We start from the raw sequence: 17,757 nt of genomic DNA, 5'->3' as shown, positions 1-17,757 counted from the left end.
GTTCCCCATCACACAAAGATTTGGCGGACCCCCTGTAGTAATTTTGAGGACCCCCTAGGGGTCCCAGACCCCCTGTTGAAGACCCCTGCACCAATGGGTTTATGTTAAACTAAAATTGCTGGGATAATGGCACATAGCATCTTAGAAAGAATAATTCTGCCATGGTTGAACATTTCAAAGGGCAATTAAGAAATTGCACCTATTAAAAAGGATTGCACCTAGTAAAGGAATGAACAGTGAAATATTGATAATCTATGCTTTGGCGCCAGTAGGCTACATTCCCCACATGTAGGCTATGTTTACTGTATGTAACCGACTCCACAATCATAGGCTATAGGCTCACACTGTCATACAGTATATAGGGCAATATACTGTAATCTATTCCTCTGAATATTGTCTAATATTAAACTAATTAAGTGATAGGCCTACCCACTGTTTGATACACCATAATGTCTGTTTTGTTAGAGAATGCAAGAAAAATATAATAATCCTCTTCATCATTGTTGCAATATTCCTGTTTTAAATTGAACTGATATACAGTAGTATAATTTAAATTATGAGTTAACACATCAGGTTGGCTATATAGCCGTGACTAACAACAGCAACTTCATACCATCTACTTTCAGTTAGTTTTATCCACACATTGCAAATGCGGAGTGTTAATTTAACTGGGCCCAACACTCCAGAATATAGGCCTATTGTGCAGTAATTTAGGCCTCAGTGACAGTGCCAGGTGCCAGCAGTTGCCTGCCAAATACATTTCATTGGCTGCAACAAGACATGTCCCTGAAGGGATGGTGTGGCATACTTGACCACTGAGTTGGGCTTGTGGGCGAGGAGGGAGGTTGTGATGGAGGTTAGCAACGTGTTGTCAGACTGTCCACCCACACACGTCCCACGCATCATCCTGCTATCTCTCCAGACAGGGGCCGGCAACAGATTCACACAATGTCAAAGCCAAGGGGGAAGCCCTTTGTCCACCCCAACAGGTGGAGCTGGAATGTAAAAGGCGCACATTGTGCTGCGGAACAATGTTCCTTTGGCTTGCTCAATGCAAATTTAGATTTACAAGTGCGCGCACACAGGCTTATACAAATACCATGCACCACCCACTCATGCTCACAAATGCATACAGACACATGCACGCGCACCTACATGCGCACGTGCGTGTGTGCACGCACACACACACACGCACGCACGCACGCACGCACGCACGCACACACACACACACACACACACACACACACACACACACACACACACACACACACACACACACACACACACACACACACACACACACACACACACACACACACACACACACACATCCCTCTTCTGCTCTAACAATTTCTCACCAGTTGCCCAACAGGCATTTCATTCTGCTACTACATGAAGCAATCATGAAAAAAGTATTTCATGAACAAAAATCCCGCACACTGCTCTTGCTCAGCATCAAATTGACAGACCCCTGGACCTTCATCACTCTTGAGGAAGGTCCAGAGGGACGTCTGTCAATTTGAATGAAAACTGATGCTGCTGAGCAAGAGCAGTGTGCAGGATTTTTGTTCATGAAATACTTTTTTCATGATTCAGTTGTCACTGTCTGCGAATATTTCCTTTGCATAGATTCTGCTACATAAAATGCTTTTTGCATGACAAAGTTTATTATTATTGTTATTACTATTATTATTATTATTATTATTACAGAGACCTATTATGACTTGTAGGACAGTTACAGTAAAGCCTCGTAAATCCTTACAACCAAAAAACTGGGACAGATTTGAGCCATTCATCGAGTGTTCAGAATAACTACTGTGCTCATTCATCCATTTTGTATAAATTGTTCATTTTCAGTACAATCTCTGTATGGATAAACAATTCTTCCCTTACTGTGTTGGCTGTCGTTAGTGATTTGGAGCAATTATGGTAGTGTTAGCTGTAGTTGATAAAAGTAGCCTAAACACAAACTGTGTTTAGGCTACTTTTAGGTTCAGGTTGATGGAATCAACCTGAAAGTGGATACAGCAACTAACTAGCTTGACTTTCATAGGAGGGAATATACACTGCAATGTCCAAAGTTCTATTTCTTTTATAATATAGGGCAATAGTTCAATAGACAAACTGTTGAACAAAGGGGCAGGTGTTCCGATTGTTTGAACCTTTTGGTATGTTTCTGATTATATAACATTTATCTAGTATCTATTTCTGACATTGTCACTCCCCATTATATCACTTCTCCCCCCTCACAGATTTTTCTGATGTTATGATTAATCCAACATTTACCGGTGACAAATCCATATGGATTACTATTCATCCGTTGTTTGCAGTCTTTGCAACAAGGATGTTGTCAGTGACAAAGTCGTTCAGATTCAGCCTATACCATTCCGGTGCGCATTCATACAGTACATTGCTATGGAGGGTAAACAATCTCTTTCTGATGCAGATTTATTCCTCTGCCAAGACATGGTGTTTGATATCGCAGTGCGCCCAGTAACAGGTGAAGGCACATGGATCTAGTGAGGAGTAATTCACGTATTCCATCCTGCTGACTTGCACTGATTGTTTCCTTGTGACACAGATGCGTACATCAGTATTGAGTTACCCAAACTATTTTGATGACAGCAGCAGCAACACACAGAGACACCCCTTGTCTGCTCCCATTCCCCTCTCCTCGACCTTTAATGGGCGAGGACTTTCTACTTACATCAGCTGTCTCCTGTATACAAAATGGTTTTGGAAACATACATAGAACACATTGTGGAGTGTTTTGCTTAGAATAATAATACAAAAAACATAGGTGGATGGACATCCCACAACCACTCATTGAACATGGTACGTGGTGTCCTGATGAAGACCTGTGTATATAGCAGTGGTTCTCAAACCTTTTCATGTCAAGGACCCCCAAATCAATGTATCTGGCCGCTGACACCCATCTGAAAGGGTTTTGTGCCAGGGACCAGAAGAGAAGATTTATGTAAAAAGAAAATCTAAATTATTCAATCTTCTTTTTTTTATATATATATATATATTTAAAACATCTGCAGATGTACAAGCAGCACGGCACGAAGTGACACGCTGTGAGCTTTTATATCTGCTATTTTTGAATAGCCAACATATAAATGGATAAAGTGGTTAAAATGAGTGTGATGCTATGTTAACTACTTTTTGCTGGGGACCATCTGGAGTCCCCCTAAGGACCCCTGGGAGTCCCCGGACCCCATTTTGAGAACCAATGCTGTATAGGTCAAAACAAATAGCTACTGTATGTAAATAGGTATAAATAGATTTTTTTCCCCCCTGTTTTCTGTGTGGATTGTTTGCTCAAAAACCCAGTACTATCACAGACCTGTGTTGACCACTGAGCACTTTGATTGGCAGGGTTGAAGGACAAGATCCTGACTCACCACAGTGGTAGTTGTTGAGGGGGTGTAAAGTTACTCATTCACTTTCCCCACTCAGATTTTCACAGCTGGTCTGAAGATATAAATCCGAGAACTTCTGGTCTTAATTGTTTACTGTTGAGCTCAAGGAGCTCAAGATTTGCAGGGCAGTATTGGTTTTGGATTCCCCGATTTTTATTAATATGATTTAAAAAATGCTTTAGACCACTGCAACAAAAATGGATTGACATATCTCTGCTGTCCGGCAGCAACCAGCTAACTCCAAAATGTTCATTTTTCAGGAAATGACAAAAACAAAAAAAAAGTGGATTTAGGAGGTTTTGTTCATCATTGATTAGAACAGCTGAATGGACCTCCAAGCTCACACTGAGGTTCGAGGTCAAAAGGGGGGTGGAGCCTGGAGTCAGCTAAACCAGCTAACTCCACCCCCCTATGGTGAACTTAGCTGGTTTAGCAGAAAGTTTGAGCTTCCAATGGATTTAGCTGGTTTTGTCAGAAGCACTTTTTAATACTTTTCATTGGTTCAATATTTTTTTACTCAACACACAGACGTAAAGGGTGTTCAATGGCCCTGATTTATGGAAAAAAATGCAAAAGCGGAAAAATGGAGTTAGCTGGTTCCTGCCAGACAGCGATATACACTACTCAGATAAATCGTGCAATACAAGCCTGAATGTCAAAAGTAATTTTGTAAAACACACAATCAAAACCAGAACTACTTAAAACGAAAATAAATAAATAAATAATGTACTCAGCTAGCAGATATAATAATGGAGTTGAGTACGTTTCCGTGCATTGAAATCAGATCATCTTTATTAATGGTGGATTAAAATTCAACTGAAGATGGTCACTTGCATTAATTTAAATAAGAATGCTAAGGCTTAAAATCCTATTGTGCCTGTTGTTTATCCCTATATCTGTTTGACAGATATTCTCAGCTGCAGGAATGGGGAAAGTAATCTCTTCCTCTATAATGGCACATTTAGAAATATAGGAACTACTGTATATGTGCCAGAGTGCTACATTATAAAGTGACACATTTTTCTTATTACCTCGACATAAAAGTTTAAAAGCCTGTGTAGGTGCACCCTGGAGCAGTTATGTATTGTAATTGCATGGCAATAATTACACACATTAAATATGACCTTCAAGAAAATAACAGTAAGTATGCAATCATCTCACAGAGCAACCAATTCCCTATCCTTTTTCTATGCTTTATTTTAGAATGTCTTTAAGTTAGAAGGAGGAAAATGGGCCTTTCCGAATAGGCATTTTATCCATTTTGTATGAACTGCGCTGAGCTGGATATAATTTAGTATGAATCAATAACATTTCGAGTCAGTGCGTATTTTAAAATACAATAGTGACGCAAATGCATCTGACTGCTTAAAGCAGACAATGTAAAGCACATTAAATAACATGTAATTCTACTGACTGCAATGCTCATGAACATTTTAGGACTACAGATATTGACGCAACATAAATTACCACTGAGAGAAAATCTATGGTCTTTGTAATTGGTAAATAATTACCACTAATTATTTATTTGTTATTCAGCCGTTTAGAGGGATTAACGGTGCCATGCATTTGTGCTGCATAAAGATAAGTGAGGGAGAGCAACAACGGTAGCATACTGCATCAGAACAGAGGATGAGATAACAATTGTGGGTGTATGGAGGCGGCAGCATGTTAACTGTGAACCTGAAATTAAGAAAATAAATCTTAGGGGTGGATATACCAATTCAGTAAATGTAGTAAACAACCGCACTCACACTTACGTGTGTCTGGTTCATACAGTTCTAAAAGGTCACAGATGTGAGTCAGCACCTTTCTCTTTAGCCCATCTGTAAAGAGACCATCTTTACACAGGTCAGGTCAGGAGAACCATTTCACGTCATTCCCATGCACTCCAGGAGTTTCAGCTTCCCCCTTCAGGCAGTCGCAGACTAAGTACAGCGCAAATTGAACAAACTTTCATTCTATTCAGTCCAAACATATCCTCAAGCACTGTAGAAGCAGATATGTAAATACATAAATGATGTAAATGTAGTTGTGTCTGGTTGTATGTTTTCTGTATTTACAGTAAGTATGTCATGTTTTATGCAACCTTACTGTGTCCAAAACTAATTTATCCAAGCAAAAATAAAAAATAACTAAAAGGGGAATGTTGAATATTTTGCCCATAAGGTTTTATAATGATTGATATGATAAAGGCTGATATGAAAATGTCCATGCTCGAGAGTTAATTATGTAGTCAGCTCCAGTTGCAAATAATGTTGCAGCTGGATGTGTTTTCTTCCTTTATTTCTTTCTTTCTTTTCCCTTTTTTTAAAGTGAGACGAGCCTGCACAGCCTCAAAAAGAGGGTTTAAATCTCTGGCTACTCTCAGTAATTCATATAACTTAGTTAAAACCCTTTTAGTTCACTTCAAATTAGCGAGTGAAGCTCATTATAGAGGTATAAATAGCACACAGAAAAAAAAACTGCTCTCTATTGTACTGGCAAATTCAAATACAAAACACATTACAAACAATATATGGCCTGCTGGCAAAAGTTTGCTCTTATCTTTCAATCATTTCCTTCATGCCCTTTTCTGACAGTCTGGGCCTCACAATTGGTTTATGAGGCACACCCATTTAACTGCACTAGCCATGTTATATTGGCCTTGCGACACTTCTGCTGATAAATGTATGGACCTCTAATTAAGGCAAATGGCCTTGAGAGACCTAAGCTATGGATCTGTCCTCCCCTGGTTGATGATGATCTTGCCACTGCTAATTATCTCATCCGAAGACAATTATATTTCATGGAGTGGAACATCCTTCTCATACAGTGGCCTGTTACAATGATTACAATTAATTTAGGGAGTGGAGTTCATAAAAAAAAAAGGTCATAAAAATATTGAGCAAGGCTATCATATAGTATATTCATCCACGGTGACATACAAGATTTATTCATGCCACAGAGTTTTTCAAACATGCCTTTACAATATGTCAAAGTATGACAGCTCTGCATTATTAAAATGGGCAGCCCCAGGCTTTTGCCATGGGCTAATGCAACACTCCCAAGTGAAGAGTTTCATTTCAAAATGAGCAATCCATCATCAGAAAAGTGTGACTCCTACTCTGCAATTGATCCCTGGCACGAAAAGTAAAACTCAACATTGTATACTGAAATTATTGGCTAAATTGAGCCCCATAGTTATAAATATAGCATTAATGGTCACATTTACTTAAATATTGAACATAATGGAAGTTCAGAGAATTCTGGCACAACTAGTTATGACCCAAGCATCTGTGAATAAACCATTCCCAAGCCAAACATCAATAAGCTGAACGCGAGTGTCCCTATTCTTGGGCGAACATTCAGTAAAAATAGCAGATCTACAAGCTCACAACATGACGTTCTGTGAGCTTCTATATCGGCTATTAACGGTGAAGATATTGGTGAAGAGGGAAAGGGGGGAGGGGGCCTATAGCATAGCAAGTATTTAGGCTGGTTAATGACTGCCACCGCCCATGAAGACGTCTCAGACAAGTTCCTCTTCATCATACAATCTCACCCTCAGGAACAACTAGTCCGAGCCTTTCTTATTGCCAGTAACACAGGATCCTGCTGTATTGCCTTGACCTTTGCGCCTGCCTTATAAACAGGCTTTCTAAAGCCCATTTGAAAGCCTGGTGGGCACCACGTTGACCATGCTAAGTAACAACAGCTGAGAGGCCCATTAAAAGAAGCCATATAAAGCCCTCCAGGAAAAATGGAGCCAGATGAATTTCGCAGAGGATGAAGCGAGTTGACATCGGTCAGAGTATTTCAAAAGGGGAATTTGGGGAACTTAAAGTACCAAACTGATTTTGAAGAGAAACCTCCAATGGAAATGAGAAGTCATAGGAGAGATTTAGACCTCAAACAGTGATGGAGTGCTAGCCTGGAAACCAGACAAATCTGCCAGTGCAAAAAAAAATTAGAAGAAGCCCTCGGCAGATTGGGTCTGGCCCCAGTGTCCTTGCTTTTGTACCGTGAAGTAATTAAACTGCCTCAGCTTTATGCCTCGTCCCTGTGTGGGCGATTACAGATGGACGCCAATGTGGAAATCAATCTGCCTTCGTGATCCCCACGGAGGAACAAGGAGGACGATTAATGGCCCTGTGAAGAAAAAACTGAGAGACACAAAGGAGAATATTGGCAACAGGAATTTAGGTTGACCTACCCCTCCTCCAAAAAAAAAGTCACACAAATTCAACACCCATAATCATTAGGATGGCTGTTGATTGATTATGGTCCCCCTCACCCCACCCTCCGGTTATTAACATTGTTAGCCTCTTCAGAAGTGATGCCATAAGGCATATCGTCTATGTTTGGTGGAAACCTCATATATCCAAGGGATTCAGGATTCAAAATTAAAAAACAGCAAAAGTAGCAGATCTACAAGCACAAAAAGTGTCGCTTTGTGTCCCGTTCTGAGCTTGCAGATCTGCTACTTTTGATGCTTTTGTGTGACGCTGTAGTATGATCAAGTAGGACGTTAATTTACGAAAAAACACAAAAAGTTAGAATATGGAGATAAGAGGTTTCTGCCCGACAGCAACGATATAAAAGGGTGGAATTCTGCAGTGTCGACTATACAGCCCTTGCAAGAAGAGAACAGATTACTGGAGCAAAGACCTGTGGCACAGTGTCTGCTCTAATTGGAATGGCTGAGGTTAGGAAGGAAGAAAAGGTTGGCTAATAATTTGCTCCTGCTCTGCAGGTGCCAATATGTGTGAGAGAGAACAGTACTTAGGTTTGTTTTCTGTAATTGTGAGACATGCCGTTCTATTTCCTGTAGGTCTGTAAGGTCAAACTGCACCGGCAGAACTTCTGAGACAGAAAGGTGAGACCCGTCTATCTTCCTTGCCAGTTGCTGCTTGTGTTTAATTCCTATAGCGTCCTGTGTGAGAGAGAGAGAGGGAGCAAGAGCAAGGGCTTTACTTTTCTGTTACTCGATCAGCAGCCATGTGTTTCTTGTGGGCTGGTTAATGTTGAGACAATTTCTGTTTCCTGTGAGAAGGCTAATGGAAATAATGTGTGACATTAGCATCTTCCCACTCACCTTAACTACTCAATATTAACGTTAAATCAAACGTTTACCCCGGTGTGTGTCTGTCTGTCTGTCTGTCTGTCTGTCTATGTGTCTATCCGCAGCAGGATAGAATAAATGTATGGTCTGAAAATGGCATGAAATAAGGTAAAGTTTACGTGAATTGAACAGGCCTAATATTTCAACAGCTGCTACAAATTGCCTAAGTTGAAGGGTATAATTTGGTCTGATAATGGTGTACCATGCATGTTCAATACATTATTTCAGACCATTTTCCAAAGTATACTTTGGACATGTGCGTGTGTGTTGGCTATTGGCTGTTGGGGGCAGCCAGCATGTAGGATGAATGAATAGCTTTTACAGTATATTTGGTATTGGTATAGAGTTAATGTGTTCATGTCAATGTGCATGTTCCGGGGCTGTTGCGTGAGCCTCCATTAAAGCTTTTATAGGGAATAACAGTTCAGTTGTTGAGGCACATTACTAACAACGTCCATCATGGAAGAGGCTGCTATTATCTCATTCCCCGGGGAGCATCGGAGGTCATTTACCATAACCAATCACATGAGGGAGCGGCCTGCCCTAGCTTTTCGCCAATAATGAGATCACACACTATGACAAAAACACATTTCCAAAACACTGTGTTATTGTTTGAAGGCAATATAAAGCTATACAGTGGTTATTATGACAAAATAACTGCAGGGTATTGTAGGCAGTTGCGCATTAATACTTGAAATAATGTATTCTATTGTACCTTTCAGAAACTACAGCTGAAAATGAGCAGCTTAAGAACTCTGTGGGAGTCATGGTTTACGGTTAGTCTCTGATAAATAAAAAGAAAAGAAAAATACCAAATAAGACATCCGTACAGTATAATGAATCCCATTTCTTTCCTCATCCCCTCAGTGGAATATATCAGTTAAATCAACTAAAGCAAGCATATTGGATGAGTACAGCATGTCACATAGAATGCCGTCACTCACCACACTATTACGGTCTAAAGACTATTATATCAATGTAACTCTGAGGGTATAAAAATGGACCCATAAAGGATTTTTACTGCAGGAATGCACAAGCTTGGACACATACCATTGGTTCTCAAAGTGGGTTCCAGGGACCCCAGGGGTAGAAAATTCAGTTTAACCATTAGCTATATGAAAATATCAGATCTGCTATAAAAAGAAGAAAGAAAAAAACTTGTAACAATTACAATTTGAAAAATGTGAAACATTTTAACAACATAAATATTGTGTCGGGGGTCCGGGCACAAAATATTTTCAGATGAGGGTCCGCGGCCAAATACATATCAATGTTGACATGAACATGTTTGAGTGGTAAACAACTGCAGTAAACAACATCATGTTGCCTAATTTATGCTTGGTCGTACGACGGTGTGTGTGTGTGTGTGTGTGTGTGTGTGTGTGTGTGTGTGTGTGTGTGTGTGTGTGTGTGTGTGTGTGTGTGTGTGTGTGTGTGTGTGTGTGTGTGTGTGTGTGTGTGTGTGTGTGTGTATGAATCAGGACTGTCAGTCCCGGGCCAGGAAGCGTGGGTAGACCGCAATAGCGCAAAGTGAGGGCTCTGCTGGCTGTCGTTATCTCTATGCATGATAATGCCTCAGAGCTACTGGATGCCTCTCTGACTCATCTCACCCAGCTGCAGGTATAGGTTTTTAATGAGTCTGACATTCTTCAGTCTTTGTTTCCAACTGATCATGACACAAGACACGGAAGGTGAACGCGAACTGTGAAATCCCCACGTTAATAAGGGAATAATTATCCATGGTGCAGTGCTCTAGATATATAGGCAAGATATCCTTCATACACCTTTTTTGAGTGGTGCCGAAGGCAACCACTCCTATACATGACCTTGTCCGTGTGTCCGTATGTATGTGTGTATGTATGTATGTATGTATGTATGTCTGTCCACAAACATTGATAATACAACATCAATACGGAGGTCAATACGGGGCTCATCAAAGGCACCACTCACTTCACACATGGTGTGATTTTTTCTGTGTGTGCGTGTGTTTGTGGGGGGGGCACTTGGCTTAGCATTTCTTATAGGGTTATGTGAATATAAAAATACACATGCTTGTTGTGCATGAGTACGTAAAGTATATGTTTGATGGTTTAAATGCTTATTTTGTTTTTATTTATATAATAAAACTGGGTTTTTGTTCACTGCCTCGGGGCAACATTGTGCACTTTTGTTCAGGCAATATCACCATTGGCAGACTTCCAGACAGTCTATGGTGCCTGGAAGACTGGAAGCCATCATCTCATGCCTGAGATGAGAGCTCTCAGGCGAATAGGAGAAGTGCAAGCAATCGGTGTCTGTTTGTGGTGGTTCCAAACTTTGGAACCACCACCGTGCATGGCGGTGGTTCAGTCCAACAGAGTGAGAGCCCCTCAGTCAGGGGCCCTCTCAGCTGTCTCTCTCAGTTGGCCCGATTCACTGGATAGGCCCCTGGCTGAATGGGATATATTATTATTGATATATTATCAGGGACGCACTCAAACATTTTGGGAAATATGCCCCCCCCCCATACTATAGATGATAATTGTCTTTACAGTAGTGTTTTTACATTTTTCTTCTTGGTTTCCTGCATTGGACACTTTTTGCACTCATTCTGCCATTTTCTGACAGAATGGGCACATTCAGACTTCATCCGTATTCTAACTGAAGGGGATTGTCATTATTTGCTTTGTAGTCTTTATTCAAATTGTGTAAAGATCAAAATGTGTCGTGCCACTACATTTCCATATAATGAACAACAATAGACTGAATTTCTAAATGTAAAATGGTATTTCATAATATAAAATAATCTTTTTGTGCCCACCCTTATGTGATGATAGCTTCATCAATTTCCCTTCAGAGACCAATACAGATATATCTATCATAACTTACAGGCATGATCATGTCTCAATTTCAGACAATTACATGTATTATTTACCTAGTCCCATATCAGTTTAACTTCATATCTAATAACCAACCATGTCTGCTAATACAGACATGGCCGATTGCCAACTGCCCAACTACTTTTTATATGACTCTCAGTTAACAGTGGTTATTAGGGCAGGTCACAGGCTGCCCTAGAACATGTTGCATGTTCCATGTCCTACTTTCTGGTTCCATGTTCACACTGATAGATCAGTGTGAAGGACAATAGTAGATGATACAGCTGAGTCAGATATACAACCATTATTATTATTCCAAAGCCTCATAGCACTGGGAACAAATTACTATTTTAAAGTCATTGGCATAGTATACTATAGCATGAAAGTAGAAAAGATTACAGAGCTGTTCCCTGAGGTGCTCAGTGTTGGTAAAAACTAGGTCGGAATTAACATACCCCTTCAGTCTAAACTGACATCTGTTAGTGAGGTAATTGGGGATCCAATTTGATTCACCTGAAGTTGGATGGATTTTCTGGCTAAGAGATTAGGTTGATTTCTATTGAAGGTACTAGAGAATAAAAAAAAAAACAATACTGAAACATTGTTTGCTCCAGTTGTTCAAACCCTATGAAAATAGATGCATCAGCAGCATCAACTCCTATTCTTGGCTGATACACAAATTGCAGAGGGTCGAGGGATGGAGCAACTTCAGAATATTAATGAGGACACGCTCGAAGGTCTTCATGGGCTGAGGTGTCAGAACCACTGGTCTGAAGTCATTCAGCTCTGCCCCTCTGGCTTTCTTTGGAATCAGGTTTATGCATCAGTCAGTGTGACAATTTCTTGACGGACAAGCTAAACAAGTGATGTTGTGGGATGAAAGACAGTTGGTAGCCACAGCATTTGAGGACTCTAGGACTGACCCCATCGGGTCCTGCTCATCCTGGTTCTCAGTATTTGCTTCAGCACCATCTCCTCTGAGATTGACACTGGAACCAGTGGTTCCAGTGTCAACTACAGGACTAATGTCCTGCCCAGTAGTCCTGTTAGACTGAGGGATGAGGTCATGAGATAATAGAATGTCCCACCTCAAACAGTTTTTTCTTTTTCTTTTTTTGTTTTGTTATTTGGAAAGTATTTATGAACAAGGTTTAATTTTCATAAGTGACTAGAGGCAGTGATGTTCTACGTTTTAAAAGAGTCATAAATTTCATCGCACTCACAGTGATAAAGGATTCCTGAGGATAGTCTGTGGGCATCCAGAGGGCACACATACACGAGTGCGTGTACACGCACGCACGCACGCACACACACACACACACACACACACACACACACACACACACACACACACACACACACACACACACACACACACACACACACACACACACACACACACACACACACACACACACACACACACACACACACACACACACACACACACACACACACACACACACACACACACACACACACAGTGAGACATGCATACACAGAATAATTCAGTGGCAAAATTCAACCAGTGTACTGCCCACGCACTCCCACACACACATTATCATTAAAAACCAGATGGCAACACTGAAACAGTAGTGTAACCTGCATCTAATAAGAATGAGAGTAAGGAATAACCATTATTAGAAATGAAGTCGTTTTTTTGTTTTCAGCTACCATTACTGATAGGCTACTTTTTTTGTTTTTTTTTGTTTTACCGTAATGGTGTTTAATTTTATTTTTACTGTGTAAAATCCTGACCATTATGAAAGTAAAACTCTCAGATGGTAAGAATTGTCTGTTTTTACACTGTTAAATTAATGCTCAGGATTTCATAAGGTGGTCGTAGAACTAGGCCTCCAGGACAATATTCCTCCTTCATAAAATGTGTTTTTGTTTTTGTATCCCTGATATTTTATGAAATATGGCTAGATACATGGATGAGTATGCAATATTCATATAACAAATATAAGAAATTCTATGGCATCTATATCAAAAAATACATTATTTTTGATGCATTACAAAATTCACATAAATCAGTGTTGCCTTGGTTTATTGCAGTTATACAGTATTCAAGACCATTTTACAATGAGAACCAGTCTATTCAGTTTCCTGCTTTGAACATTTAACAAGCATGGTACGCCACCCTGTGGACTGGACGATATCCAAAAGAAAATAATGGTGAAGAGAGAAAAAATGACAAATGCACCTTTGAGATAACTTCTAATCACAACAATTCCAAACCCAAAAGGTGAATCAGTGTGATAGCTTAATTTCACTTTTATTTGAAGTGCACTGCAACACTGGGGTGCATAGCATCAATAATTCCTAATCTGATGTCATTTCACTGCAACACAGAAGGTAAATAAAACATAATGTGACGAGGAGGATGCCACCTGTCTTTTCTACTCTCTCATCAATTATTTTAAGCCCCGTTTCATTTTCAGAGACCTAGCTCACTCTTACTTAAAGACACCACCTGTCGGTTTTTAAGAACCTCAGGGCTGGCACATGTCACCTCCTCCAGAAAGAGCACATTCTGGGAATACATAGTAAGCCACCTCCAAAAGTACTCTGTCTTCACGTCACACACCCAAGGGTTAAATGATAAGGCGACCATACCCAGGGAGCCCCTGTCCCCCTGGTGTATGGTATCCAGTAGTCCAGAAGGCAGGTGCTGCAGCTGGTTTTGATGGAGTAGCACGAGCTGAAGGCTATGAAGGTTTTGCAGAAGTGTTGGCGGAAGCTCACGTAACTGATTCTCCTGCAGGAACAGTTTGTTCAGTTTGTGGGCGTTTGTGAACGTTGAGGCGTTCAGGATGCTTAATTTGTTGCCAGCGAGATTCAGGGTGTCTAAAAGAGGCAGACTCTTCAGTGCGTCTGGTTGCAGCACCTGTATGTTGTTGAAACCTAGGTCCAAACTCTCCAAATGGGGCATTTTCTGAAGCAAGAGCGAAGGGACGACCGTTAAACGGTTCCCTGATAAGTCCAGCCAGGTCAGGTTGCTGTTGTGAGAAAGCCAGTCAGCATCAGCTTTTTCAATCAGGTTGTTCTTCAGCACCAGGCTTTGGAGAGGAGCGTGACTAAAGACGTTTGGAGGAAGGGTAACCAGTTTGTTACCTGTGAGATCCAAGGTTCTCAGGTGAGGAACACCCCTCAGAAGATCAGAAGGAAGACTCTCCAGGTTAGTATGGTACAGTTGCAGGACATTCAAAAAGGGCATAGCACTCAATTGACAGTTTGTAATTATACTGAGGTTGGTGGACTGGATGGACAAATGACTGATGTTAAGTGGTAATCCATCCAAGGAGAAATCTGTTAGGGAGCTTTGACTGCAAGCCACCTCAGCTTTCCGATTGGAAAAGGAACAGGAGCATAGATCCGGGCAAGAAAGAGTGCTTCTGTTTTGATAGTGGCAATCAGCCAGCATGCTGAGGGCCAGGAAAAGCCACAAGTACATTCTTAAATCTATAAATAGGCCTATAGAAAAAAGAAAAAGCAGAGTATCACTGCATTGCAAAGACAGGGTATAGAAGCACATTGTTTGAAAATGAACAAAGAAAATACACAACACACACACACACACACACACACACACACACACACACACACACACACACACACACACACACACACACACACACACACACACACACACACACACACACACACACACACACACACACACACACACACACACGAGGGTAACCTCAGTGATTTCTGAGTTGAAATAAAGTTTTGAATTGAGTAATCTCGTTGCATTGTATAAAAAGACATACTGTACATGCAGGATATAAACTCATTAGTTCTGTTCTAAGTATCATTCTAAAGTAGTTTTGTCTTGGAATATATATGAGGAAAAAATACACTTGTTATGTTTTAGAATCTGTCATATTATTTTAAATAGCTCAGCTCACCTGCGGGTCACAGTAGTGTTTCCTGTTACTTTGTACCTTGATTGTGACTTGTGTGCCTCCTTTTATACATTATCCCTGTGTGGTTTTGGTAACCACTGGAGAAATGTTGCATAATGATAAACAAAACCAAGCAAACACGCCTGTTTGTCTATCAGTGAATGATTATATGACCATCTTTTTTCTTCTTTTTTTCCCTTTTAGTTTTTTTTTTACCACACACAAGTTCCAATATCATTAATACACATATTTTGAGGAGGCAGTATGTTTTTTTAAAGGGTGATATGATATGAAAGTACTTAATGTGTGCACAAACAAATTAAATGTAGTACTTTTTGCAAACATTTTACATGTTTGAACAATGTTTATTCAATCACATCTACATAGTAGGAACACTTAAAACACTCAAATCACAATTATTGTATTGTATATGATTAAACTCATTAAGCACTTAACAAGCAACAAAGGAAGGAAGGCAGACTGACAAATGTAAATATTTTTTCACCATAGTATATAATAGTGTATAATTAAAGGAACAGTAAACTAAGACTAAGATTTGAGTTCACTCTCTTTCAGTGCCAATACCGAGCGTCCCTTTAGAGACAGAGGTTTAGCACATATGATGTTCTGTGCTATGAAAGCCTTGGCCTTGTTCTTCTGAAGCCACCTCCAGAGGTACTCTGCCTTCCCATCACACAGCCAGGGGTTGATGGTCAGGTCCAGGCCTTCGTCGTGTAAGGAAGGCAGCTGGTCCAGCAGACCTGGGGGGATATGGGTCAGCTGGTTGTCGTCCAGACTCACGCCTTGGAGTTTAGTAAGCCCCTGCAAAATGGTTGCAGGGAGATTTTCCAACTGGTTCTCAGAGACAAAGAGATATGTTAGGTTACGGTTGTTGGTGAACATAGAGGGATCCAAGCTGGTCAGCTTGTTGTTCTGCAGATTAAGTCTTTCGAGTTTGGTCAGGCTGTCCAGCGAATTAGGGGAGATCTTCTCCAGACGATTGTGGGCGAGGTCTAGATTCTCCAGATGGGGCATTGTCTGAAGCAGGGCCGAAGGGACTGTAGTTAAACGATTCCCTGACAGGTCCAAAAAGGTCAGATTGCTGCTGTGAGAAAACCACTCTCCGTGGACTTTTCCGAGCAGATTGTTTTTTAGCACCAGAGTCTGAAGGGGAGCGTGGCTGAAGACATTCGGAGGCAGATAGGCCAATTTGTTACCGGTGAGATCCAGGGTGTTCAGGCGAGGAACACCCCTGAGAAGATCAGAGGAAAGATTCTTCAAGCTGTTACTGTATAAGTGTAGACCTTCCAGGAGGGGTATGGCCTTGAGGTCTTCCTCAGTGATAGAGGTGATGTTTGTGTATTGGATTGTCAGGAGAGTTGTGTTCTCCGGGAGACCCTCTGATGGGAATTGCGTGAGGGGAACCTCATTACAAACCACCTCAGCTCTTCTGGGGTAGCATTTGCAAAGTGTTGGACAAGACATGGTGCCATGGCAACAGCATGCCAAGCACAGTAGAGCGAGGGTGAACCAGAATGTCATTGCTAAGAAACAAAAGAAAATTGAAATATTAGATTTGACTGTAAAATATTCCATTGTACAATCTACATTCATGCAAAAAATGATTGACAAGAAATAAGACAAAAGTTGTTGACTGATAATATTTTCAGCTCATGCAGAGTCAATGAAGTGAGTAATAAAATGCAACTTACTGTTGTTTTGAAGGTAGAAACTGAATGAGTCGGTCAAAAAAATGAATCCTTATATTCGATCCCTGTAGTCCTAACTGACAAATGCTTTGTCCTTTTGGGAGCAGGTTTCCTCTGATGTACAGTAGTAACTGTTTAGTGAGTAAACAAAGACGAGTCATCACACAGTCAAGGACATCCAGTTCCAGAACACGTATGCCACTGTCCTGCAGGGAAAGTCCATCATTTGGTAATCTATGTTTGTTGTGATGCTAGATATGATGCTATGCAATACTGTCGCTTCTGAAATGGGTGGAAGTGTAGACTTTTGTTGAAGTTTCATTAATGTCTAATGTTACTTGGTTACTAGCTGATGAAAAGCTATACGTTTACCTTGCTTTGTACTTTGGATTTTCTTTCTATTTTACATAATGAGGGAAATAAGGGGCAGAGAGCGAGAGAGAGAGAGAGAGACCAATAACTGAATCAGTAGGGTAATTGAATTGTTTTCGATATGGGCATTAAAAGTTTATGACGAGCTGAGAAGTTTGAACTTTATGTCTGTTTTTTGTAAAACTGTTAGTTGTCATGCATGATGTGGCCTTTATCGGTAGAGCAAATATTTTCCCCACAGAGTCTATGAAATCCAACTCAAATCCTGTAATAAACATTTGACAAGAGAGATCAATATCCAATCTGAAATTACGCATCGATCAAGGACAGAACAAGCCAAGGGGTACATGCAATTAGGATGAGTTATCTTATGATGATAAA

General features: G+C 40.6%; 2 protein-coding genes across 2 annotated transcripts; both read right to left on the bottom strand.

Annotated features, from left to right (window-relative positions):
• Nucleotides 1–13,824: 13,824 nt before the first annotated feature.
• Nucleotides 13,825–14,841, bottom strand: LOC311062898 (uncharacterized protein; the record flags this gene model as incomplete). The annotated part of the gene is made up of 1 exon (XM_084082117.1): nucleotides 13,825–14,841. One exon carries the CDS (start codon nucleotides 14,839–14,841, stop codon nucleotides 13,825–13,827), a length of 1,017 nt encoding a protein of 338 aa, XP_083938243.1.
• A 1,003-nt stretch (nucleotides 14,842–15,844) lies between these two features.
• LOC311062897 (uncharacterized protein) lies at nucleotides 15,845–16,837 on the bottom strand (the record flags this gene model as incomplete). The annotated part of the gene is made up of 1 exon (XM_084082116.1): nucleotides 15,845–16,837. The coding sequence occupies one exon, from the start codon at nucleotides 16,835–16,837 to the stop codon at nucleotides 15,845–15,847; it is 993 nt and encodes a 330-aa protein (XP_083938242.1).
• Nucleotides 16,838–17,757: the final 920 nt, after the last annotated feature.

The sequence above is a fragment of the Gymnoscopelus microlampas genome (assembly GCF_963454915.1).
Source record: "Gymnoscopelus microlampas genome assembly, chromosome: 16".
NCBI lineage: Eukaryota > Metazoa > Chordata > Actinopteri > Myctophiformes > Myctophidae > Gymnoscopelus > Gymnoscopelus microlampas.
Note: the sequence above shows the minus strand (reverse complement) of the source record. Positions and strands in the feature narration are given on the sequence as shown.